At 40.2% G+C, this 27847-nt stretch overlaps 1 protein-coding gene across 3 annotated transcripts in view; it reads right to left on the reverse strand.

Moving 5' to 3' along the window:
• The window catches only part of LOC126251670 (ribonucleases P/MRP protein subunit POP1), an 81780-nt gene that overhangs the window by 35722 nt on the left and 18211 nt on the right, over positions 1-27847 (reverse strand). For all 3 annotated transcript variants that reach the window (XM_049952248.1, XM_049952247.1, XM_049952246.1), the window contains exons 4-5: positions 18621-18863; positions 17236-18277 (exon numbers count right to left, since the gene is read on the reverse strand). In XM_049952248.1, coding sequence (XP_049808205.1) covers positions 17236-18277; positions 18621-18863 — 1285 coding nt within the window. The remainder of the gene's footprint in view (positions 1-17235; positions 18278-18620; positions 18864-27847) is intronic.

The raw sequence follows: 27847 nt of genomic DNA on the forward strand, positions 1-27847 counted from the left end.
TGGAAGATAGGAGACGAGGTACTGGCAGAAGTAAAGTTGTGAGGACGGGACGTGAGTCGTGCTTGGATAGCTCAGTTGGTAGAGCACTTGCCCGCGAAAGGCAAAGGTCCCGAGTTCGAGTCTCAGTCCGGCACACAGTTTTAATCTGCCAGGAAATTTCAGCAGTATTTAGGTTTTGAAACCATATTTTATGCACATATCACTATCTTCAGGTTTTGCATCAAGTGCATCCACATTACACACTTCACAAAGTTTTGAAGATGTTTCTTGTGTAAAACTTGTTTCAATTTCTTCCACTTTTCTTTTTACATACTGTTTTCTTCTTGTGCTTCTTCTTTCCTGGACCTTTAAGGTGGGATATAGTAGCGGCTACAGCAGAACAACTTCACACACAGGAATATAAACATCTGCACTGCCTTCTTCAGTTTCACATTTGAGTGATGGTGATCGTTCAGGTGGATTGTCACTAAATTTCTTCTTGTAGTGAGTGTAGCAATTCCCGCACAATGGATGTGATGCTATTACCGTTACTTGAGGATCAAGATATTTCTGCAATACCCCTAACAGATTTCCAACAACTGTGAAGTATTTTTCATTTTTCTTAAACACCCCTTTTGTGCCTTTTTTCCAAGTCTACACACCTCATTCTTTCACTACTGCACTTCCTCACTGACATTATATCAAACAAAAAGTTCAAACCAAACACAAAACTCAATGCAGAATGGTTTATGTACAAGTTCTCACTCCTTTGTTATAAACAGAAGAGCACTGGATAAGTGTTGCCAACACGCATAGTTTAAAACTAGAAATTCAGTGATGCAAAATATGCAGAATGTTGAAAATTTTTTTAACACTTTACACAAAAAATATATCCACTGTGTTTACATGGACTACTAACGTATTAGCCAAACACTATTTTGTGTAATTCTCAAAAGTTTTCGGAGGGGCTTTGCGGGTTAATAATTCGTTAAAACTTGTAAAAATGCAATTTTTTACAATTTTTGTAATAAACAGTTACAAAATACAGGTAGCTGGAGCAGAGAAGATACTATTTATAGTTACAACAGTAGTATTTGGTAATATGACAGAAAAGGTAGCATTCTGTGACTTTCTAAATTAGAAAAAAAAATTTTTTAAGTGGAAAAATAACTTAAATTTTGTATTCTTGTCTTAAATTTACAATACAGGAAGCCGATAAGAGTGCGGGTGTCAAATTTCAGCACACTAAGAGGCAGCTTTAAAGCAAAACATCTGCCAGGTCTCCAGTACTTTTGGTTTATTAGTTATATTTTTGGGTTTTTTTCTCTACTGTTTTAAGAGTTATTTACAAAATAGACATATTTCAAAGGCCCGTACTACTAACAAATATTAAGAAAAAATGAAAATACTTTATTTCTTAACACTTCTGATATGGAGGTCTAACATATATTTTTTCCCAGAAAATTCACAACTATACGATTTGAGACAAGATAACTCTATGGATCCCAAACACTCATGCAGTAATCAAGAATGGGTCATATGAGCATCCTATATGCGGTCTCCTTTACAGGTGAACCACTCTTTCCTAAGATTCTCCCAATAAACCAAATTTGATCATTCACCTTCGCAACCGCAGTTCTCACACGCTTGTTCCACGTCATATCGCTTTGCAACATTACGCCCAGATATTTAAATGACATGACTGTGTCAAGCAGGACACTTGTAACACTGTATCTGAACACTGCATGTTTGATCTTCCTATTCATCCGCATTAAATTACATTTTTCCACATTTAGGGCTAGCTGCCATTCATCACACCAACAGGAAATTTTGTCTAAGTCGTCTTGCATCTTCCTACAGTCACTCAACTTCGACAACTTACATACATGATGGCAGCATCAGCAAACAACTGCAGATGGCTGCCCACATTGTCCGCCAGATCATTTATGTGTATAGAGAACACAGCAGTCCTACCATGCTTCCCGGGGCACTCCTAACGATATCCTTGTCTCTGATGAACACTCACTGTTGAGAACAACATACTGGGTTCTATTACTTAAGAAGTCTTAGAGCCACTGACTAATCAGTGAACTTATGCCATATACTCATACCTTTGTTAACAGATGGACTAAAGCTTGTCTCAAGAAAGTTTGTTATATTCAAACTCAGAATATGCTCAACATTCTGCAGCAAACAGAAGTTAGGAATATTGGTCTGCAATTTTGAGGATCATTCTCTTACCTTTCTTATACAATGGAGTCACCTGCACTTTTTTCCAGTCGCTGGAACTTTGTGCTTGGCGAGCGATTCACAATAAATGTAAGCTAGGTAAGCGGCCAATGCCCTAGAGTACTCTTTGTAAAATCGAACTGGGATTCCATCAGGACCTGGTGATTTATTTGCATTAAAATCTTTCAGTTGTTTCTCTACGCCAGGTACGACTGTCACTATGTTGTCCACAAGGGAGTCTGCCCGATGGTCAAATGATTGTATGTTTGTACAATTCTCCTGTGTGGACAATTTCTTGAATGTGAAATTTTAAACTTCGGCTTTTGTTTTGCAATCTTTAACAGCCACATCAGACTGGTCAACAAGGGACTGAATGGAAGCTTTACACCCGTTTAGTGATTTTACGTAAGACCAGAATTTCTCAGGTTCTCTGCCAGATCTTTTGCCAAGGTGTGATGTTGGTAGTTGTATGCTTCGCACATAATCTTGTCACAGACACGAATCTCTACTAACCTTCGCTTATCATTTGCAATTCCCTTTTGAACCAAGAGTGCAACAGCCTCTGCTTTCTCAGCATCGACCGAATTTCATTATTAAACCATGGTGGGTCTTTCCCACCCTTTATCCAGTTACTACACACTTAACTCTCCAGACCATGATTTACAATCTGCTCAAACTTTGCCCATGATTCCTCTACATCCATCTTACTGGCACTAACTGATGTCAATTAACTGTCTAAGTGAGATGCTAGTAACTGCTTATCTACTTTATCTACCATAAACACTCTCCAAGCCTTCTTGACTGATGTTCACACATTCCCCTGTATTCTCACATGCAGCTTTATTTTGTACATCAATAATATGTAATTTTACAATGGTTTGTAGACAAATAATGAGGACAGGAGGGGTGGTGCAAGGGGGGGGGGGGGGGGCAGTTATCAACCTGCTTTTGTGCATCAGTATACATAAAACATGAAGTCAATTCAAAATACATTTAGAAACATCGTTAAAATGTTATTAAAAGCACACTAACTTCTTTAACTTCTTGAGCTTCATCATTCTTTAAGGTAATTTCAGAATTCATTTAGATAAGGTGGTAGCCTGCTTTATATCACATTCAAAAGATTATCTTACGCGACTCTCAGCATCATAATGCATTATTATACTTGGATACCATATGAAGGAAGGAAAATTAGGATCTAATGTCTCATCTACATTAAGAGCATTAGAGATGAAGCTTCCTACAATTCTATGGCAATGTCAAACGAGGTGAAGTTCACCGAAAAGTTAAAAAAAAAACATTTTATGTTAAACAACTACACAATGGTGATAAAAATTCTTCTATTTTAGTTATAGTATTTACTGTTCAAAAGTTCTTAATTTGTGGGAATGGATAAATGTAAACTATATCAAACCTCTTTCTGAATAATAATTGTTTTCAGGTGAGCTTTTTTTTTAAACTTTTTTAATGAGCTAAAACTTTTATTCATGTGGCAGACATAAAACAACTTCTGTGTCTAGGTCATATGCACCAATCTCTCAGAATGACAACTAGTGCAACAACAAAAGTTAATTATTATATTTACATATTTGTAGACACATAAATAAAACTTTGGAAATTTTCAGTGGAATATGTATGAAACCGATCATCTTAGAAATCTGGAGTGAAGTTGACTGCTTTTTCTTGGGGGGTTCTTTTACGAACATACATTCGTAAATGCAGCAATGTCACCTAATGAACACAACAACAGTATGACACAATGGATGCAGCAACAATTTTCTATAAGAGTCTAGGCTTGGCCTCAGAAGGTCATTGTTGCAAATGCCCATGGGCTAACTTATGAATTTGTCAAGTAGGCCACAGTTCTGTTTATTGCTTCATACACTTGAGATCAAAAGAGTTGTCAGTGTGAAAGTGTCATGTGTGTACAAAGGTAAAACAGGTGAACTGAAGGAGGATGGATGTTGTAGAACTGTCTCTCACAGAAATTTTAATTGGAAAAAAATCAGCATTAATAAGGCTGAGTGTGTAAAATTCCAAAAGGAACCCTGATAAACATGATTCATGATAAAACACAATGTGGGCAGCCAGTTTTTAGTGCTAAAAAAGAAGAGGGTGTACTGATGGGACTTCTCGGTGGTACAAACTGGGGAGTTCTGCTTTCTACCATGAATCTTCAATATATAGCTACGACAGTCCGTGACAGAAGATATGTTAAGTCAAAATTTACAAACAATTTTCTGGGACCTGATTGGGCAATAAGCTTCATGTCCCAATACACCAATCAAATTTGTGTTTGACTTAATAATAAAATAAAGAGGACTAGAGTTGGTGTGCATCATTCTACATGTCAGATTTCCATGACAAACTTGCACAACTACTGGATAGAGCAAGTCCTGATCCTATTTTTAACTATGATAAGAGCAACTTAAGTGATCAATCTGGGAAAATGAAACTTATTTTCATAAAAAGGGTCAAATACTCTGACAGAGAACCTTATTTTCAGAAAAAGTGTCAAACACTCGGACAACATACTTATGTCAACGGAAATAACCAATTTTTGAAATTATAGTGTGACTGGATAGACATAAAACTACTCGCAAGCAGCAGTAGCAGCAGCAGAAGAGAACACATATAAATGTATTTAAATTAACAAGCTTTCGGACCCAGTGGCTCCTCCTCCTAGCAGAGGGTTGAAGGGAAAGAATGGGGATGGAGGAAAAGGACTGGTGAGGTTTAGAAAATGGGGAGAGTTCGTAAAAGTCAAACAGTTTAAAAAGGAAAGGCTGGTTGTTGGAGACTGCAACAGTCAAGATATGAAAACCTGAGAGCTTAAAGCAGGAAGACAAGGTAATACACAAAACAGAGATTACTGATAAAACATTGTGCATGAATTAATAAGAGTGGAAAGCTAAGTGCATAAAGTGCGGTAGAGGTGGGGAAAAATTGACAGTTCTGAAAATAAAAGATACTGAAAATAACTGGTTATAGGTTCCACCCTTTGTGCAAAACACAGTTTTTTTCTTGTCACCCAAGCATGTTCTCGCACATCTGTGTCATCATTAGTGGGTCTTGTTCATTGAAAAACTGTAAAAAGTGAACATATTTTAGGTTATAACTGATCTAGCGAAATGAGGTGTAAGCACTGTCTTTAGGCCTAATTTTGTTAAATCAGTTATAACCTAAAATATGTTCACTTTTTACAGATTTTCAGTAAACAGGACCCACCGGTGATGGCACAGAGGTGCCGAGCTACGTTTTGGGTAACAAGAAAAAAATAGGTTTTTTTGCCTAGCCGATGGAACCTACAACCAATAATTTTAACTGCACACAAGGAAAAAAATACAAGAGCTGCAAATCCAAAAGACGAAGATACAGAAAACTAAAAGGGAGTGAAGAAAGGAATAGCTACAGAGAAGAAATGCCAATAACAAAGACATTAATGTAAATTGAGGCCAGTTGGGCGACAAGAATCAAGAACATGTTGTAACACTAGTTCCCACCTGAGGAGTTCTGAGAAACTGGTGTCCAGAGGAAGAATCCAGATGGCACTTATGGTGAAACAGGCACCAAGGTCCTGTCTGTCATGCTGTAGAGCATGCTCTGAAACAAGATATTGTGTGTTGCCAGTATACAGCCTCTGCCTATGTCCAGTCACCCTACCCGATAACTTAGTGGTAGTCATGCCAATGTAAAAGGTCGAACAGTATTTGCACAATGGCTGGTACACAACTTTTATCATTTCACAGGTGGCTCTCCCTTTGATAGTATATACATGGTGTACATGAAGTCCGGGTACACTTTAATGCACAAGAACCAAACATTGTACAGATATCATACATATGTCATTTTGAAGAGAAACCCTGAAAGCTTTTTTGCATGTTTACTGCCACAGCGTGGTTTGGTAATTTGCCGACAGTCAGCGCTAGTCGCGAACATGGTGGCCATGCTACAGAAGGGGATAGCTGTTTCATGAAATGGCCTTCCTGATCACCAGGTCTCACTCCATGTGACTTTTTCCTGTGGGGACACATTAAAGATCTGGTGTATGTACCGCCTCTACCATATGATGTAGCAGAGGTCCAGGAGAGAATACGGGAAGCAACTGCCACAGTCAATGATGCCATGCTGGAATGGGTATGGCAAGAATTTAATTACTGTATTGATGTCCTCCGGGTCACTCATGGTTCACACAATTGAATGTTTGTAAAAAAAAAAAAAACTTACAGAGCTTCTCTTGAAAATGCAATATGTATGACATCTGTACCATGTTTATTTCTTGTGCAATAAATAATTGAAAGTGTTCCCAGACTTTATGTACAACCTGTATTTTGCCAGTTACAGGCCTGGTATGTGGACGGTCACAGGGGTACGAGCCATGGGGTAGGGAAGTGGGTGGAGAAGGAGCATAGGATCTGACAAGGATAATGCAGAGATTTGGGGGGAGGAGGAGGGGAGGGGGGGCAGCAAAAAAGCTGCTCTAGGTGCGGTGCACAAAATGTTGTACAGAATGGACCTCATTTCAGGGCATTATTTTAGAAGTTAGAGCCTTGTCGAAGAAGCTGCTTTTTTTCCCCCACAAATAACAACTTTTTCGTGTCATACATGCCACTTTTATGGTGTGAAACTCTCGTGTACTCATTACCTCTTCTTAATTCTTGTCTGTTCTCACAATTTTTGTAGGAATTTGTATGATTTTTCCTTATTTTCTTTTTCATCACTCCAACCATCTCTGATGCTCCAATCCTCCTCTCTTTCCATGATAAATCCCATCAATATTATATTCGTTCCTACTGAAAACATGCTTTTGCACTATCTAAACTAAGGTCCCACGCACTGTTTCTTGAAACCTGATTGTCTATGGGAGTTACTAACCAAGGCCTAACACTGAAAGACCCAGTTTCTGGATGCAAACCTACTTTACATCAGCCCCTTTTACAGTTCCAAATACAGCTGTCTCTTGCACTTAACCAGCTAATCAGTGACCTGTATGTCTCATGTGAAAATCTCCACTCCAGCAGACTTACAACCTTCTATAAAATCCTACAGTTATCTTACCCTCGTGTTTCCTTGGATGGTATTGTCCACCAAACCAGCTTCAAACTGCGCCAACAGGGCAGACTTCATCTCAAAAAGTTCACACACCTTCTCCTAATCTACCTCAAGAGTAGTGTTTCCCTTCCTGTCCTGCAGCTCCCTAAACAGCCACACCGTCAACAACCACTCCTCATCTACAAACCACTTCTTAACATCCCCCAGTCTTCACCACTGCCTCCCAGAGCAATGACAACTCTGGATCACAAGAACCCGTCACAATGGTACTGTGATCTCAACCTCTCATCTAATGCACTCTCCCCTCCTGAGTTACCTGTATTATCCAAGGGTCTCACTTTCAGCCCTACATCTGTATTTAATCACGCTGCTTTGGTGAAACACCTACTTTCCTTCACACATAATGTCAGCTCACTTAGCAACCTAATCCCAAAACCTTTCCAACAGCAAACCTGTATTAACCCTGCCTTGAACAGTTCAGTTCAAACCACTATTCCTACATGATCCACCACCACTACCTGAAAATCATACCTTACAAGTCTTCCAAGAATTCCTTACATCCAGCATTGATTCAAATCCCTTCCTCAGGTCCCTACAACATGACTCTAAACTGTTCTCTGCAGAACTATAAGCCCTTTGACCCACAAAGGCTGATCACTCCATCACTACACACCAGTTGTTGTGGTCTTCAGTCCTGAGACTGGTTTGATGCAGCTCTCCATGCTACTCTATCCTGTGCAAGCTACTTCATCTCCCAGTACCTACTGCAACCTACATTCTCCTGAATCTGCTTGGTGTATTCATCTCTTGGTCTCCCTCAACGATTTTTACCCTCCACGCTGCCCTCCAATGATAAATTGGTGATCCCTTGATGCCTCAGAACATGTCCTACCAATCGATCCCTTCTTCTAGTCAAGTTGTGCCACAAACTTCTCTTCTCCCCAATCCGATTCAATATCTCTTCATTAGTTATGTGATCTACCCACCTAATCTTCAGCATTCTTCTGTAGCACCACATTTCAAAAGCTTCTATTCTCTTCTTGTCCAAACTATTTATTGTCCATGTTTCACTTCCATACATGGCTACACTCCATACAAATACTTTCAGAAATGACTTCCTGACACTTTAATCTATACTCGATGTTAACAAATTTCTCTTCTTCAGAAACGCTTTCCTTGCCATTGCTAGTCTACATTTTATATCCTCTCTACTTCGACCATCATCAGTTATTTTACTACTTTAAGTTTCAAATTTCCTAATCTAATACCCTCAGCATCTCCCGACTTAATTCGACTACATTCCATTATCCTCGTTCTGCTATTGTTGATGTTCATCTTATATCCTCCTTTCAAGACGCTATCCATTCCGTTCAACTGCTCTTCCAAGTCCTTTGCTGTCTCTGACAGAATTACAATGTCATCAGCGAACCTCCATATACCGATTGAATAACATCGGGGAGAGGCTACAACCCTGTCTCACTCCCTTCCCAACCACTGCTTCCCTTTCATGCCCCTCAATTCTTATAACTGCCATTTGGTTTCTGTACAAATTGTAAATAGCCTTTCGTTCCCTGTATTTTACCCCTGTCACCTTCAGAAACTGAAAGAGAGTATTCCAGTCAACATTGTCAAAAGCTTTCTCTAAGTCTACAAATGCTAGAAACGTAGGTTTGCCTTTCCTTAATCTAGCTTCCAAGATAAGTCATAGGGTCAGTATTGCCTCACGTGTTACAACATTTCTATAGAATCCAAACTGATCTTCCCCGAGGTCGGCTTCTACTAGTTTTTCCATTCGTCTGTAAAGAATTCGTGTTAGTATTTTGCATCCGTGACTTATTAAACTGATAGTTCGGTAATTTTCACATCTGTCAACACCTGCTTTCTTTGGGATTGGAATTATTATATTCTTCTTGAAGTCTGAGGGTATTTCACCTGTCTCATACATCTTGCTCACCAGATGGTAGAGTTTTGTCAGGACTGGCTCTCCCAAGGCCGTCAGTAGTTCCAATGGAATGTTATCTACTCCCGGGGCCTTGTTTCGACTCAGGTCTTTCAGTGCTCTGTCAAACTCTTCACGCAGTATCATATCTCCCATTTCATCTTCATCTACATCCTCTTCCATTTCCAAAATGTTGTCCTCAAATACATCGCCCTTGTATAGACCCTCTATATACTCCTTCCACCTTTCTGATTTCCCTTCTTTGCTTAGAACTGGGTTTCCATCTGAGCTCTTGATATTCATACAAGTGGTTCTCTTTTCTCCAAAGGTCTCTTTAATTTTCCTGTAGGCAGTATCTATCTTACCCCTAGTGAGATAAGCCTCTACATCCTTACATTTGTCCTCTAGCCATTCCTGCTTAGCCATTTTGCACTTCCTGTCGATCTCATTTTTGAGATGTTTGCATTCCTTTTTGCCTGCTTCATTTACTGCATTTTTATGTTTTCTCCTTTCATCAATTAAATTCAATATTTCTTCTGTTACCCAAGGATTTCTACTAGCCCTCGTCTTTTTACCTACTTTATCCTCTGCTGCCTTCACTACTTCATCCCTCAAAGCTACCCGTTCTTCTTCTACTGTATTCCTTTCCCCCCATTCCTGTCAATTGTTCCCTTATGCTCTCCCTGAAACTCTGTACAACCTCTGGTTTAGTCAGTTTATCCAGGTCCCATCTCCTTAAATTCCCACCTTTTTGCAGTTTCTTCAGTTTTAATCTACAGTTCATAGCCAATAGATTGTGGTCAGAGTCCACATCTGCCCCTGGAAATGTCTTACAATTTAAAACCTGGTTCCTAAATCTCTGTCTTACCATTATATAATCTATCTGAAACCTATCAGTATCTCCAGGCTTCTTCCATGTATACAACCTTCTTTTATGATTTTTGAACCAAGTGTTAGCTATGATTAAGTTGTGCTCTGTGCAAAATTCTACCAGGCAGCTTCCTCTTTCATTTCTTACCCCCAATCCATATTCACCTACAAGGTTTCCTTCTCTCCCTTTTCCAACTACCGAATTCCAGTCACCCACGACTATTAAATTTTCATCTCCCTTCACTATCTGAATAATTTCTTTTATTTCATCATACATTTCTTCAATTTCTTCATCATCTGCAGAGCTAATTGGCATATAAACTTGTACTACTGTAGTAGGCATGGGCTTTGTGTCTATCTTGGCCACAACAATGTGTTCACTATGCTGTTTGTAGTAGCTTACCTGCATTCCTATTTTTTTATTCATTATTAAACCTACTCCTGCATTACCCCTATTTGATTTTGTATTTATAACCCTGTATTCCCCTGACCAAAAGTCTTGTTCCTCATGCTACTGAACTTCACTAATTCCCACTATATCTAATTTAACCTATCCATTTCCCTTTTTAAATTTTCTAACCTACCTGCCCGATTAAGGGATCTGACATTCCACGCTCCGATCCATAGAACGCCAGTTTTCTTTCTGCTGATAATGATGTCCTCTTGAGTAGTCCCTGCCCGGAGATCCGAATGGGGGACTATTTTACCTCCAGAATATTTTACCCAAGAGGACGCCATCATCATTAACCATACAGTAGAGCTGCATGCCCTCGGGAAAAATTACGGTTGTGGTTTCCCCTTGTTTTCAACCGTTTGCAGTACCAGCACAGCAAGGCCGTTTTGGTTAGTGTTACAAGGCCAGATCAGTCAATCACCCAGACTGTTGCCCCTGCACCTACTGAAAAGGCTGCTGCCCCTCTTCAGGAACAACACGTTTGTCTGGCCTCTCAACAGATACCCCTCCATTGTGGTTGCACCTACGGTACGGCTATCTGTATCTCTGAGGCACACAAGCCTCCCCCCCAACGGCAAGGTCCATGGTTCATGGGAAAGTATAAATTCGAATTCCACCAAACACCGCATGTTACTTTCCGAAGCATTGAAATCGAGATTGCGATGCCCTTTTGTAAGCCAGTCATAGCTCACGCCACATGATCTCGCCAACCGATAACAGTGGATATTCAGAACATAGGACACGTGATGTAGTCAGCCAATAGCAACATCACTGTTAAGTAGCGCGAACACACAAATAGGAAAAGTTAATGATCTAAATTAATATACGTAGTGTTGCCACAAGAAAAGAAAAGCTTTCACATATAACATTGCCCCTTTTTTGCACGTATTACACTTTAATATACATCACACAAATGTGCCAGTAAAATTTTTAAGAACAACATAAATGTCAGATCTTCAGGGCTCAAAATTATTCTAAATCATCGTAATCAATGAGCTGATTTTTAAATGAGAGTCAAACGCTCAGTTCTCACACACAGTTCATCTTGCGTAAAAGGAAATTTACTTTGAAAGTAACGGTTTTCAAACTACCATTCGCAATATTTTTCCACGATCTGTTAGAAATAGGTTCATTTCAGCAGTTGCCAGAGAGCACCAGATAACAAGCGTCACCGCACTTGCGCAGCTATGCAGGAAGCCCATATGTTCATACGTGTAAAACATTAAAAGATCTTACATAATGCCATAGAAGAAACAAGACATTAGAGGATACTCCAAGAGCACGGGAATTTCGTGCCCCATACGAAAATGCATAATTCGGCTGAAAGTGCACATTCATCCAGATTCGTACTAGTACTGTATTATCTCATGTTTGGTTTTGTATTATGGCATAATGCCATATGTGCTAGAAGATGAAAACGTGCACTTGAAATCCAGCGAACAGTTGAAACTAGCCAATAGTGTGGAATTATACATTCCGTTTCAAATAAATTGGTAATAAATTGGCTGGTTCAGCAGAAAAGATTAGTAAAACCCAAATTTCTTTAGCAAATCGACAGAAATAACTTCATTGTTCTGCAATGCGATTAATGCTTGACTGTCAGAAAGGGGAAATAAAATAAAATCTGAAACTAATAATATATTTTAGCCTTCCGTAATTATGTAATTCACTTGATAGTTCCCGGTCACAGAAATCAGTTTCTACAGTCATGGACTTTGCGGCTGGTCTCGCCGGAGGTTCGAGTCCTCCCTCGGGCATGGGTGTGTGTGTCTGTCCTTAGGATAATTTAGGTTAAGTAGTGTGTAAGCTTAGGGACTGATGACCTTAGCAGTTAAGTCCCATAAGATTTCACACACATTTGAACATTTTTGAACAAATCAGTTTTGTTTTCATTTGACGTAAGAGCAATAAACGAAAAGGAAACAGCAAAATCACCAAACGTAAACATGGGTCACGTGAGACTACCCACTTCCCCATTACAACTTAAGACTGCTCAATAGATCTGCACCGGATCTACAATATTTCCGAACCGGGGCAATATTGATCTGCACCGGAACTACGATATTCCGGAACCAGGGCAATGGGGCAATACTAGATACTGCCCCCGCCCCCCACCCCCAAGCATTTGAGGTAGGACACCAAAAAACTCAAACGTGTAACATTTTGTAATGGGTGCCATCAAACTATATTCAATTTCCTGTGGTGCCTCTCCTGCTCCCAATCGGTCGGTTTCACAACCTGCCCCTATTTTAAAAAAACTCACAATAAATACTGGATGGGATTATTTGTAACTGGGAGAACAGGAACTCTTCACAAAATTTGCACTCTTCATTGCCTATTAGCTAATAACTTGATGTTTTGTGTGACATAAAATTAAATATAGGATACATAAAACCAGTAAAGACAATAGACCAGCAAGACAGTACACATTTCTTCAATCTTTAAGTCCTAGCATTGCTTTCCTCACTAACCTTAGTGCAGCTTTACACAGCGTGCTTTCCTTCTGGGAAAGAATCCACTAGCTCATCAAAGTTCGTTAAAGGTTTTGCTACATGAAAAAACCGAATGCCGTTGTCTAATACTGAAGAAGCTATTAATACTTATGAATAGTACCCAAGACTGGTGTGCTTTCTCGATCTGATTACATGTATTTTGTCACTGTCTGATAGATAACACGAAATGGGTCTGCCTTATATTGCAGAAATTGTAACACACACTACCACTGTTTTGGCACAAATGGTCATTTTTATAGCACAACAGAATATAATCACGAAGTACCAATATCAAATGCTTAAGTTTCATGTTGGGAAATAGTTTCACATTTCATTCATACGGTCTAGCTTCAGAAGCAGAAGATTGAAAAGTAGGATTACAAATTTTTATATAAATTTGGAATCATCATATTCTCCCATAATTTGTGTGATGGGCATAGGCATAAACTGTATACTAGCAACATACAATATCTTGTTGCAGAACATGATGCTCTACAACATGACAGCCGTGACTTCAGTGCCTGTTTGACCAGGTACCATCTAGATTCTTCCCCCAGATATCAATTTCTGAGAACTCCACAGGCGGAACTGTCCTTGGTTCTTGCCACCCACCTGGCCTTAATTTACATTTATTTCTTTGGTCTTGGCATTTCTACTCTGTCACTATTCTTTTCTTCACTGCCTTTTAGTTTTCTGTATCTTTTACTTTCTGACATGTCTATTTTTCCCCACCCCTCATCCCAACACCCACCTCCACCACATATTTTGCACTTATCTTTCCGCTCTTATTAACTCATGCACAATGTTTTGTCAGTAATCTCTGTATTTCATATTACCCTATCTTCCAGCTTTAAGCTCTCAGGTTTTCAAATCTCAACTGTTGAAGTCCCCAACAACCAGTCTTTCCTTCTCCTCCCGTCCATAGTGTCTCCCCTGACTCGTGGTTCTGGGCAACTTTTCTAAAGTCTCCCCATTTCCCAAACCTCACCAGTCCCTTCCCTTCACCCCTATTCCTTCCCCTTCAACCCTCTGCCAGAAGATGGAGCCACTGGTTCCGAATGCTTGCTCATTTAAGTGCCTTTATATGTGTGTTCTCCTGCTGTGCTTGGTGAGTAAATATTTTTATCAATCCAAGGGCATGAACTAGTAGTTAACCAGTTCAAAGAATTTGGTAACCACTAAGCCGAGCAATTCAGAAACAGGTGAATCATTGACTCCTCATGTTGTGTATAAGGCAGCCCAACATGTAGGATTGTTGGTGTGATGGAGGGCCAAAAGATGCTCCATTTTGCACAAAGCAATGCTATTCAAAATGGTTGCATTACAATTGTACCACACATGGATGGTTTAACTTTTCCACTTTTAGTAATTGGTTCCAGAAAGTATTTTGCCTGACATTTCTTGTCCTTAAACTTTCTTTGTATGTTACTCTGAAATTAGTAACAAAATTTTGTTTTTGCCAGATTTATTTTTCAGTTGCTGATACAGTTTAAGAACAATTAAAGTCCTAGAGCAGGGTTTCCCATACTGTGTTCCACACAACACTGATGTTTCCAGAATGAGATTTTCACTCTGCAGCGAGTGTGCGCTGATATGAAAGTTCCTGGCAGATTAAAACTGTGTGCCGGACCGAGATTTGAACTCGGGACCTTTGCCTTTCGCGGGCAAGTGCTCTACCATCTGAGCTACCCAAGCACGACTCGTGTCCCATCCTCACACCTTTCTTCCAGGAGGGCTAGTTCTGCAAGGTTCGCTGGAGGGCTTCTGTGAAGTTTCGAAGGTAGGCGACGAGGTACTGGTACAACGAAAGCTGTGAGGACGGGACATGAGTCATGCTTGGGTAGCTCAGATGGTACAGCACTTGCCCGCAAAAGGCAAAGGTCCCGAGTTCGAGACTCAGTCCGGCACACAGTTTTAATCTGCCAAGAAGTTTCAACACTGATATTCTGTGGGAAGCGAGTAAGTGCTCCGCAAAAAACTATTAATAAGATGGCTTTTTTCGATATTTTGACATTAGTAATTTTTTTTTAATTTCATTAGGATTATGATTTTTGTGTTGTTAGTTATGATTCGAAATTGAAATAATCACTGAATACAAGAAATTTTTCTCCTTTTTTAAATATAATTAACCTTCAAAATAACAAGGTGTTCCATCAGAGTACCAGGATTGTGAAAGTGTACCATAAGAGCAAAAAAGTTTGGGAACTCCTACCCCAGAGTCATAAACAATCCACATGTATCGCATAACATATAATCAATAAAATTCACCCCCAGATATGGTGATGTCGACCAAAAAACGGGTTGCATTTTTCCTGATCTGTAAGAGCAAAAGGTAATAAAAAAAGGGTGATGTTGACCAAAAAACGGGTTGCATTTTTCCTGATCTGTAAGAGCAAAAGGTAATAAAGACAAAAATTTTTTTCAGTACAACTGAATACCCAACCCCTGAAAGAAAAACCAATACATTAATTTTATTGACTTCAGAAATATTTAAATTTAAAGTTCAAAATAAGTCAACTTCACCTCGTTCGATGGTACTCCAAATGCAGTTTGAATTTGCAGGAAGTGACTCCATAATTTTAAAATTATATAACATGGAAACAAAGATTGAGAGAAGAAAGCAAAAAATATTACGTTTATTGCGAACATTCTACAACTTTTTACAGCAGTTTTGAAATAGTTACAAAAGCTATCAACAGATGTCATTATATGCTACTATGCAAGTTGTCTCCGCAAATAATTCACAGGCAAGTGGTCTCCACAAATACTTCACTGCTCTGACTAGATAATAGCTGGTGAAAATGAATAATAAAATTTAGCATCACATCTTGCAGTGCCTCAATAGAAATGGATTCAGATGCCCCAAAAATTCAATCTCATGCCGTGTGGTGAGACAGCTCCGAAAGGCAGTGCCTTTCAATATGACTCACAAAGAGTGATCACAAGAAGTCAGACAGTGTGAATACAGAGCTCATTGCTGCCTGCACCAATAAATTTGGTATCATCCCATTTAATGACTATGCCCAAAGTATTTCATCAAGAAAGCGGAACAGATGTTCAGTGCAATATTGTCGACTTCCACCTCACATGAACCTCCCTGTCTCTCTTTGATCTTCCAATGCTATGTGGTACAAATTGTTCCAAAATTGCAATGCAGTTTTCTTTACTTACCAATTATCACATAAAAATGGGCTGAAAATGCCTCTGCTGCATACCACAGCCCAAACAGTAATACTTCGAGAATGTAGTGATTTTGCTTCACACAAAGGGGGATTTTCCGAACCCCAAAATTGCCACTTTTGATTTTTCACGAATCCATTCAGGTGGAAGTGCGCTTCATCAATGAACCATGAAATCCTTCACTATCAATCACTGTGAGAATCTGGTTCACAAGATCAGTCTTTTGTCAAATAGTGTATAAGGGTATGACCCAAAGGCTTTGCATTTTGAATGGAAACAGGTGTATACCATTCCTCTGTACTGCATGTGTGATGGAATGGCTTCAAACAAGTCTCTGCTGCCATTCTTTGGACATATTTCCTTGGAGGCTGCTGAGTAAGTCCAGAAATGGTGGCAACATTTTCAGGAGCAGCTACAGTTGGCCTGGGGTCAACATATCTGACTGGATTTGGCAATGGGCATCCAAATGGTTTTTTGCACTGGCTCCATTCGGAACATGAAACAATATTTGAAAACTGCATCTTATTGCCATAATACTGTCTTCTACCCTTTGATGTTCCGGTACCAGAAATACATGTCATTCAAATGAAGTACACGATTTCAACCTCTTCCTTCAGAACTTTAACATCTTTTCAGGTTTCAACAGTGGAACTGATCACTCTGGATTTCACAGTACTATTTACAGACACTACATACTGTGATTAAAGTGCCCCTACAGTAATCATGATAAACATATCCTTTGTTGAATTCTTTGTTTTCAAGTTATTTAATTTCAAAATCACAGAGTCCTTTGTTGGGCACTGTGTCTAAGTTTTATAGTTAAATATACAAAAAACACATACTTAGGATCTGATAAACTTTAAGCTTGGAAAGTGTCACAAGAGCAACGCATCACAGTTGCAAACAATGACACTCTTGCCTTTGAGCTGCTCTACTGGGACTAAATACTGTGGTTTCATAGAAAGTGCTTTCCATCTCTCTCAATATAGCTAATACATGTTTAAAATTGTTCGTAATTGAACTAAATCTTGCTTACTCACCATCGTTATCTGGATTACATTTCATCCGTTTAGCAGGCAAATATCGTCGTGGATCTGTCACGATCAATGCCAGCACTGAATGAGGAGGAAGCTGTGCAGGTGATGCTGCTCCTTTCAAAGTTTCCCAGAGCTGCTTTTGTATCTTCACACATTCTAAACTGTACGCATCACTGCAAATATCATGCCACCATTCACAGTCGTAACTTACACTTTGTTCACACTCCCTACTGTCCTTTGCAGGTTCATCCACCTCCATATTGTCATCATAACTGATAACGCACTTGGTCTTATCAGACTGATCTTCAAAAGACTCAACTGACATTGGCCCCGTGTTCACATTACTAGTACTAATTCCAACCACTAGTTTTCCAAGATTTTCTGTGACAAAAGGGACTCTGGTATGACTGGTTGTGGTCATGCTAACAACATGTAATGCATCTTGAAGAATGGAATGAGACAATGGCCCTGTCAAACTAAATCTGTTCAATGTATCCTTCAGAAAAGTCATTTTAACATGTCCACTACTGCTTTCAAATTTACGTGTTCTATTATAAAGTGCAACCTTTGAACCTATCTTTTCTATTTCCACCTTTTTTTCTGATCCTTTACGTTTGTGCTTGATGCTGCCAACAGATGTTTCACTACGCACAGCATTTCCACCAAAAGCAGATGGAATTGTTTCAGTTATGTCCATATTACTTTCAACAAAATTAAATGTATCTATCAGTTCATCACAAAATTCTTCATAAAATGCTGGATGGATCCACAACCAGAGTGTTCTTTCATCAAGTTTTTCACTTGTCACATCCTTACCTTCAGAACTTACTATCTTTGAAGGTCTCCAAAGAAAACTAATATTACCTATAGCACCATATGGATAAGACTTTTTTCTGAATACTGTGATATTGCCTTCTCTGCTCCCACTAATATAAGCTTTAGCCGCAAATGTCAGACCACATGCTTTATCTGTGTGTTGCTTCAGACCATCAATTATTTCATCCAAAGGGCCACATAATTCGATGCAACAATAATATGAAACGTCCTAAACAAACACACAAAAAAAGATTATTTCACACAATAGTTCACTCTGATCCATAAATCTTAATCTAACAAAGTCAATTCAAGGACAAGGATAAGTAAACCTCATAGTGCAGATTCAAAGTAACGAATTGTAGGGACTTATAAGCTGAAAGTTATTCAGTTTCTCAATTATACAAAAAAATTAATTTACCACTGCAAAAATAAATTTGTTTTTTTATCTTAAACTATCTTTGCTGATGGAATAGGAAACTGGTATTTGTACGTCTCGCTTGCTCTCATATGTTACACATGTGTAAGGAAAATCTTCAAAAACTGATTAACAATCCACTCAAAAGTTGAAGTACCTGCAGTAGGCAGTGATTGGCTGAAGCACGGTAGCATGCTCGAAAACTTTTATCGTTTGGAAAATTGGGCAATTTATAGCCCCATTTCTCAATCATGTGGAATCTCTTTGCATGCCAAATATGAGTTTCCAGCCATATAAATTTTCGTTGACGTCTATTGTATTCTTGCAACAGATTACTAGGTCTCCGTCTATATTTTCGACTTGGTCTCTTAGATTTCAGTGGCAAGCCACTCTTTTCCATCTGCAAAGAAAAATATTGTTTTAATACCAACACATGTTGTTGTTGTTGTGGTCTTCAGTCCTGAGACTGGTTTGATGCAGCTCTCCATGCTACTCTATCCTGTGCAAGCCTCTTCATCTCCCAGTACCTACTGCAGCCGACATCCTTCTGAATCTGCTTAGTGTATTCATCTCTTGGTCTCCCTCTACAATTTTTACCCTCCACGCTGCCCTCCAATACTAAATTGGTGATCCCTTGATGCCTCAGAACATGCCCTACCAACCGATCCCTTCTTCTAGTCAAGTTGTGCCACAAACTCCTCTTCTCCCCAATTCTATTCAATACCTCCTCATTAGTTATGTGATCTACCCATCTAATCTTCAGCAATCTTCTGTAGCACCACATTTCGAAAGCTTCTATTCTCTTCTTGTCCAAACTATTCATCGTCCATGTTTCACTTCCATACATGGCTACACTCCATACAAATACTTTCAGAAACGACTTCCTGACATTTAAATCAATACTCGATGTTCACAAATTTCTCTTCTTCAGAAACGCTTTCCTTGTCATTGCCAGTCTACATTTTATATCCTCTATACTTCGACCATCATCAGTTATTTTGCTCCCCAAATAGCAAAACTCCTTTACTACTTTAAGTGTCTCATTTCCTAATCTACACTCCTGGAAATTGAAATAAGAACACCGTGAATTCATTGTCCCAGGAAGGGGAAACTTTATTGACACATTCCTGGGGTCAGATACATCACATGATCACACTGACAGAACCACAGGCACATAGACACAGGCAACAGAGCATGCACAATGTCGGCACTAGTACAGTGTATATCCACCTTTCGCAGCAATGCAGGCTGCTATTCTCCCATGGAGACGATCGTAGAGATGCTGGATGTAGTCCTGTGGAACGGCTTGCCATGCCATTTCCACCTGGCGCCTCAGTTGGACCAGCGTTCGTGCTGGACGTGCAGACCGCGTGAGACGACGCTTCATCCAGTCCCAAACATGCTCAATGGGGGACGGACAGATCCGGAGATCTTGCTGGCCAGGGTAGTTGACTTACACCTTCTAGAGCACGTTGGGTGGCACGGGATACATGCGGACGTGCATTGTCCTGTTGGAACAGCAAGTTCCCTTGCCAGTCTAGGAATGGTAGAACGATGGGTTCGATGACGGTTTGGATGTACCGTGCACTATTCGGTGTCCCCTCGACGATCACCAGTGGTGTACGGCCAGTGTAGGAGATCGCTCCCCACACCATGATGCCGGGTGTTGGCCCTGTGTGCCTCGGTCGTATGCAGTCCTGATTGTGGCACTCACCTGCACGGCGCCAAATACGCATACGACCATCATTGGCACCAAGGCAGAAGCGACTCTCATCGCTGAAGACGACACGTCTCCATTCGTCCCTCCATTCACGCCTGTCGCGACACCACTGGAGGCGGGCTGCACGATGTTGGGGCGTGAGCGGAAGACGGCCTAACGGTGTGCGGGACCGTAGCCCAGCTTCATGGAGACGGTTGCGAATGGTCCTCGCCGATACCCCAGGAGCAACAGTGTCCCTAATTTGCTGGGAAGTGGCGGTGCGGTCCCCTACGGCACTGCGTAGGATCCTACGGTCTTGGCGTGCATCCGTGCGTCGCTGCGGTCCGGTCCCAGGTCGACGGGCACGTGCACCTTCCGCCGACCACTGGCGACAACATCGATGTACTGTGGAGACCTCACGCCCCACGTGTTGAGCAATTCGGCGGTACGTCCACCCGGCCTCCCGCATGCCCACTATACGCCCTCGCTCAAAGTCCGTCAACTGCACATACGGTTCACGTCCACGCTGTCGCGGCATGTTACCAGTGTTAAAGACTGCGATGGAGCTCCGTATGCCACGGCAAACTGGCTGACACTGACGGCGGCGGTGCAGAAATGCTGCGCAGCTAGCGCCATTCGACGGCCAACACCGCGGTTCCTGGTGTGTCCGCTGTGCCGTGCGTGTGATCATTGCTTGTACAGTCCTCTCGCAGTGTCCGGAGCAAGTATGGTGGGTCTGACACACCGGTGTCAATGTGTTCTTTTTTCCATTTCCAGGAGTGTATTTCCCTCAGCATCACCCGACTTAATTAGACTACATTCCATTGTACTCATTTTGCTTTTGTTGATGTTCATCTAACACACAGCTGATACTAAATTCTTAAAACATTCCCTGCGGCTCGTCCCACCGTGTGTCCCAGTGCAACTCTATCCATCCAACTGGCATGAGTTTCAGTGATTTCCCAAGATTGCGGGAGTGATTATTATGTCAAATTTTAAGCTGCAGAAGGCTCAAAGGAATATATTTATTTACCATGAGATAAATAATTCAATATGTTATTGCTTCTTTTTGACCCCCTGGTGACCTCATGATACTTTTTCGTGCTGGTTTTCAATTGTTTGGTTCACCCTATGTCCCGATTGTTGTACTGCGCTCTTTTAGCGGAACACACATTACAATACACACACCATCATTTGTTAGAGTTTGCTGACAAGAAAAGCTGCTTTAAAATACACACACTGTCATTTGTTATTGTTAGCAACCACGAATAGCTGCTTTAAGGTATGTCATGAAATACTGATTAAGGTTATGAGATGGAAATGGAAATGAGCCTTTGGCATCATTGGCTGGGAGGCCCCTTACGGAGCACGTCCGGCCGCCTTGGTGCAGGTCTTATTACATTTGATGCCACATTGGGCGACCTGGCGCACGGGATGGGGATGAAATGATGATGAAGGCAACACAACACACAGTCCCTGAGTGGAGAAAACCCCCGACCCAGCCAGGAAAGGTTATGAGATGACTGTTTATCTTCTATAATAATTATGGTTGGCCACCAGTTGTAAAGATGTTTCATAGAATGTTTAGCTAAAAATGGATCCATCTACTTCTTGGCAGCAACAAAACAAAGACGTTGAAAACCATTAGTTGAGGGGGGACTACCCAACTATATGAACTACTACCTAAATAAAAGTGATTCTAGTGACTCTCCTGCATCTGACAATGATCCAGCTTACAATCCCCAAGATTCAAGATCCTCTCGTGTTCTGATGAGGTTCTTGATACTGTATGTAACTCCAATAATGGTAATGAAATGGTATCCCAATTTAGAAACCAAATGGGCAAGGAATAGCAAGAGCAATTTTAAATCAAGATTCAAAAGTTAAAATTTCCACCCACTTTGACAACCCTTCTGACATTTAGTAAATGTTGTTAACACAAGACATATTTAACAATATGATGTTGGAAACAAACAGATGTGCAGCACAGAAACTGTCCAGAATGTCAGGTAAAAGAAGATCTCGACTAGCCAATTGGGTTGACGCTTCTGAGGAAGAAATGGACAAATTTATTGGCATAATGGTAATTATGGGGTTAAAAGAGGTCCCAGAAATTTCACTTTACTGGCCAAAGAATCCACTGTACAAAATAAAGTTATAAAAGCCACTATGCCTCATGATCAATTTCTGGCATTATTATCTTGCTGGCATTTGTTGATAACAAATGCCCTAGAAACGTAAATGACAGGACTTACATAATACAGCTGTTAGTTGAACATCTGCAGAGTAACTTTCTAAATGCTCTAAACCCTGAAAGAGATGTGGTAATTGATGAATCTAAGATTCCTTGCAGAGGAAGATTGATTTTTAGGCAGAATACTCCCAACAAGTCTAACAAGTATGCTGTAAAATTTTACAAAATTTGTACGGAGGAAGGGTACGCTTCTACCTTGCATATTTATTGAGTGAAAGATGACAAACTGAAAGGTGCAGGTCACTTTGAGGCTATCACTATGAAAATGTGTGACCCCTTTTTGGGAAAGGTCACGTTCTTTATGATGACAATTTCTATAAACGCATTTCTCTAGCGCATAAGTTGTTAGATAAAATTACGATTCACTGTGGAATAATTCATTCAAATGGAGCAGAACTTCCCAAGGATAATGTGGAGAAGAAGCTTAAAAAGAGGGAAGTATGTAGAGCAGAGAGCAATAATGGAGTCAAAATTTTTAACTGGGTGGATGTACGGAGAGTTCTAATGATTTCAGTGGTTCCTGGACATACTGACATTTTAGAGAACACTGGGAGAAAGAACAGAAAACGAGAGGTTACAATGAAAGCAAAGGTTGTGCTGGAGTACAACAAGATAAAAAGAGGCGTTGCTCTCAGTTATCAGATGTCTTCGTATTATTCACCATGGACCTCTACAGTAAGCACTTGGATTCTGCACTGTAAAAAGAGCACTTTGAGGAGAAAAATGTCATTTCAAAGAGACAATTGCCTTGTATTTATGTGGATATGCTACCTGTGCCACACCTCCGTCAAGAAAACAAGTCCATACTTTGGGAAAAATTGAGGGCACTGCACATTGTGCTACAAAAGGATTTTCACTCAGGAAGGCAAAACGGCAGCAGACAACAACCTTCTGCAATGATGGCCCAGGACCATCTAAATTGTGCATCAGTTTCCTCAATGAAAACCACATCCAGCAACGACTTTTTAAGGTTGCAAACGGTGCAAAGGTTATGTTAACCAGTATTTTCAGTATTCTTTGTATACTTCGTTTGTGTGTTTTGCAAATAAATTAGTAGGGCAAAATGAATTTCAAAAATAAAAAACCAAGAGACAATAAAATCAAGTATGGCGTTTTAAGACTGCAATTGTTAAAGAATGCCAAGTTTATGTGAAAACGATTTTTTTGTATTGTTTTCTGTAGGATATGTATTTATCAAATAAAGCAATATGGTAAAAATGTCCAACAAAAAAACATTGTTTCGGTATCATTTCGGGGTCTAGCTGGCCACTACAGCAGCCGTTTATGCAGTGATATGTCCCCTTTTTTTATAGTTAGCCCAGCAAGCCCTACATGGTGAAGTGATATCTTACAGTCGTACAATTACACTTGCACCATTTGGAACACCAATGACCCGAGCTGCATTTCTGCGAAGTTTTTGGCTGGTCACCCGTGGGCCAATATGCAATACAGGTGAGACATCAAATTTTCCTCAGTAGGGAATGTGTTAACTCTTAGAAATGCAGTACCAAAATTGTAACCATTTTTAATCCTTTAGACAAAGTGTGTCTCACAATGACATTTTTTTCCATTATCCTATCTTGGTTCCCCTTTTGCTTCAGAGCTACAGATTTTATTATTATGAGTATAAAATTCATATAGGGGAACAATAACTCCAAAGCAAATCCAGGAACCGTCATTTCCATTAGATGTGAATACAATGGAACTGGAAGTGAGCAGCAAATGCCTACAGCTAACCTGACTCCAGACGTCACATGTTTTTGCTCCTGTGGAACCATTCAGCAAGACGCTATGAAAGTGTGAGCAGTGGACAAGCTTGCTGGCACCTAAAATGCATACCAGGTGCTGTAACACCCTCGAAGATGATACTGTGTTCACCTGTATCCGTATGAAATTAACACAGGTAGTGGCAGTTTACCTTTGTTAAGTCCACACAAATGGATGTGAGTGACGGTTCATTGTAGGTTCACTAGCCAGTCACCACCCACTTCACACTGGGGATCCCCCACACAATTAGGTACTGGGCATTCCTGGCACCAATTGTTCTGCTTGAGTGTACAGAAAACTAGCTTTGCTCAAAGTCATCACAATAAAGTCAACATTGCTGAAACAAAAAATATGTATAAAACCTGTCTCACTTTTTGGAAGATGGAATATCCGCACTATGGTGCAAGGCTTCCTGGACATTTGTGGAAGCCCTCAAGATCTGCATTAAACAGCCATCATTGTACTAGAATTAGCCAGACTTAACACTGCTTTAAAAGCCTTGCAGAAAAACCACGCTACTATGAGGGCTTAATGAAAAGTAATGCCTCCACCTTTGTTACTTGGGTTTGGATGGGAATATTTTAATAAATCAAATGCAGAAATAATTCTTAGAATGTGATCTTTGATTACCAATATTCCCTTTTCCACATAATCACCAGCCAATTGGATACATTTGTGCCAACAATGAACAAGTTTTCTGAAGAGGTCACGGAAGAAGTCGACACTGTTTCCGCAGCCACAGTCTCACAGTTCTCTCAATGTCTTCATCAGTAGCATAATGATGTCCTCACAGATCATCTTTCATTATCAGGAACAGATGGAAGTCAAAGGGTGCTAAATCTGGCAAATTTCAAGTCTGTGCACTTTCATTTCAGGAGCCAGAATCTGGTGTACCTATCGTGCGCAGATCTTCTGAGAGCCCAGCAAATCAATAATGCGACCCACACGTCCTTGTGAAATGCCGATTGTGCTTACAATTTTTCTCTGAGTAATACAACGATCGTCCTGAATCAATCTGTCGACATTATGCTTGTGAAACTCACTGGTTACTGTCACAGGATGTCCAACTCTGTTTGTCGCGCAGGTCAGATGTTCCCGTCTCAACATCTTTAAACACACTCGCCCAATGACGCACAGTATTCACATCAACACAATCACCATAAACTACTTTCATTCTCTGATGAATCTCCTTTGAGGTTACACCTTCTACTGTCAAGAATTCAATGACTGCACTTTGCTTAAATCGCATTGGCCGACCGTCTGCACAAGGTTCCATACTTTACACTGAAACAACACAACCGTTCAATGCTAAGGATTCCTGCCAACTGGAGCTGTAGAGAAGAGGCTTCAGAACAATCCAGTACCTGCCACATACCAATGCCGCCAACTGTTAAAGAGTTATGAAGAATGAGGCACTACTTTTTAGTCAACCCTCATAGATGACGGTTCAATTCGGGAGGAAAATTACACTTTTTTTCTGGAGGGTAAAGGACATTGTCAGACCCAAGCAACACCGTATTGGCTTTTGCCATTCATAATGATCTGTTACCCATCACTGAAAGCCCGCTTGGGATCTCAGAATGCATTATAACTTCGCGTCTGTTAACTAGCTGCAGGCCAATGACACTGTATATATACCAATGCTGATCTCGACTGCAGATGTAAGAGTATAGTTAACCTTGCTATATCTAACAACTGCATCCTTCTGTCAATGTTCAGCGAAAAACTTAAGCAAATATCATGCCCAGTGTATCACACAGTCCTTGAAAATGGAGCTGTAGCTCCAAAACGCTTTTGACGGCAATCAGAAAATAAATTTGTGACTGATAACTGAATATTATTAATCAATAATCTCTAACCTAGAAGTTACAGTCACAGCCAGCCCACAGCATAATGTCTATTAATAACTTAAAGGATCAGTTTTACAAACACCTCAGCAAAGTGGTGCATGGGGAGTGCACCTTCAAGATCATCTGTGTATTCGCGGTGGCTTCAGTGCCTCTACCAGGTGTGATTCTGCTGCTTGGTCAGAGTGCCAATGGGCAAGATGAATGGAAATGGTTTATGGCTGCTTGAATTTGTGCAAAGCATCAATTATGCACCACTAAAACACACTTTAAAGGCAAGATGAGGCACAAGGTTTCCTGGATGCACACTTGCTCCAAACACTAACATCAACTAGATCTCTCATTTTTACCAATAGGAAAGATTTCCACCATTTTCTCCACACATGCTCCTTCCACAGAGTTGACCAGGACACTGACCATGTATTAGTAGTGACAAAAGTTCGCTTCACACCTAAAAAGATTCACACTGCTAATACACTATGCAGACCAAGACAATCTTTGCAAAAACTAAGGAATCCATAGCAATAGAAATATCTGGTGACAGAGATTGGAAAGAAGTTGACACCGGGGACCTAAACGTACCCACTGTTGAAGACTGGCAGAAGATCAAGTCACATCTTACTGTAACGACCAACACTACATCTGGTGCTTTGAAAGCAAAATCCCAGGATTCATTCCTCAAGAATATTGATGTCCTGAAACTCTTCCTTGCTTGTGTCAGGCAACTCTGAACTGGCACTCAAACCTTTACAACCTCCTACCCACCTGGTCTACGCAAAATATGTCAACTCCATGGAGTTATAAAAGAGAAGCTCTCATGACCTCACAAAATTGAAGTCGACATTTGCCATTTTAGTAGGTTCTGATGAGAGTATTTTGATAAAAAATGCCAGCTTGCATTATTTCAAGGTGTACAAGTAATTCTGATTATAATGAAAGTGAAAAGAAATCACATTTAATTCATAAGTGGATCTGTGATATTTTCTCTTATATACACAAACTTTTGTTGCACTGGTTACTTTTACTTTAGTAGTTTTACTTCTGTAATTTGACCTTACATTTCCTATCAATACAACTCAAAGAGCACTTTGCTTGAATGATGCGAGAAGGAAACACTGCAAACTGTCCAGATATGGCAAAATATGTTCCCAGCACTTTCGGGAAGAGGACACAGACAGAACATCAGTTTCATCATCCCATATTAAGGAAAATGCTGGATTATGAAAGCAGCCTTTTCATACCACATACTTCTCTTCTTGGCTATTTGAAATGTATAACAAAATGGAAGTTATATTAATGAGGCAAAATGTGTCAGATTACTGGATCAAGTATGCCTTTTAGACCAGAAAAATGTCTGAAAATATCTTCCGGACACACTGTTGTTGACAAAAGCATTGTAATACTTACTACTTAAAACAACTGTTGAGTATACACAACAGAAATTAAGAACAAGAAGCAACTGGAAACAGTAGTCAGCTAGTGTTTGGCCCTACTAACATGGCAGTGCTGGCTTCAAAACAATGTACAGCTTAAATATGTGGTGCCACCTCCCTATGTTATACCTTCAAGTAAGATGTAGCGTCTTGCATCGCACCTAAGTAAGTAAGTAAGAGACAGAAGCAGGCATACAGCTTTATATGTGAGTCATGTCTCTCACGGCAGGTGCCCTCAGATCTAGCAGCTTACTGGAAGTAGTTTTGGCTGTGGCCAAAAGGTGTCAGCATCTTATGGACTATGAAATTATCAAGTTGTTAAAACTGTATATTTGAGAAACAAAACTGTGTTTATTGAGCTTTTCATTAATTACTGCTAATTTG

This window comes from Schistocerca nitens, chromosome 4 (assembly GCF_023898315.1).
Source record: "Schistocerca nitens isolate TAMUIC-IGC-003100 chromosome 4, iqSchNite1.1, whole genome shotgun sequence".
Lineage (NCBI taxonomy): Eukaryota > Metazoa > Arthropoda > Insecta > Orthoptera > Acrididae > Schistocerca > Schistocerca nitens.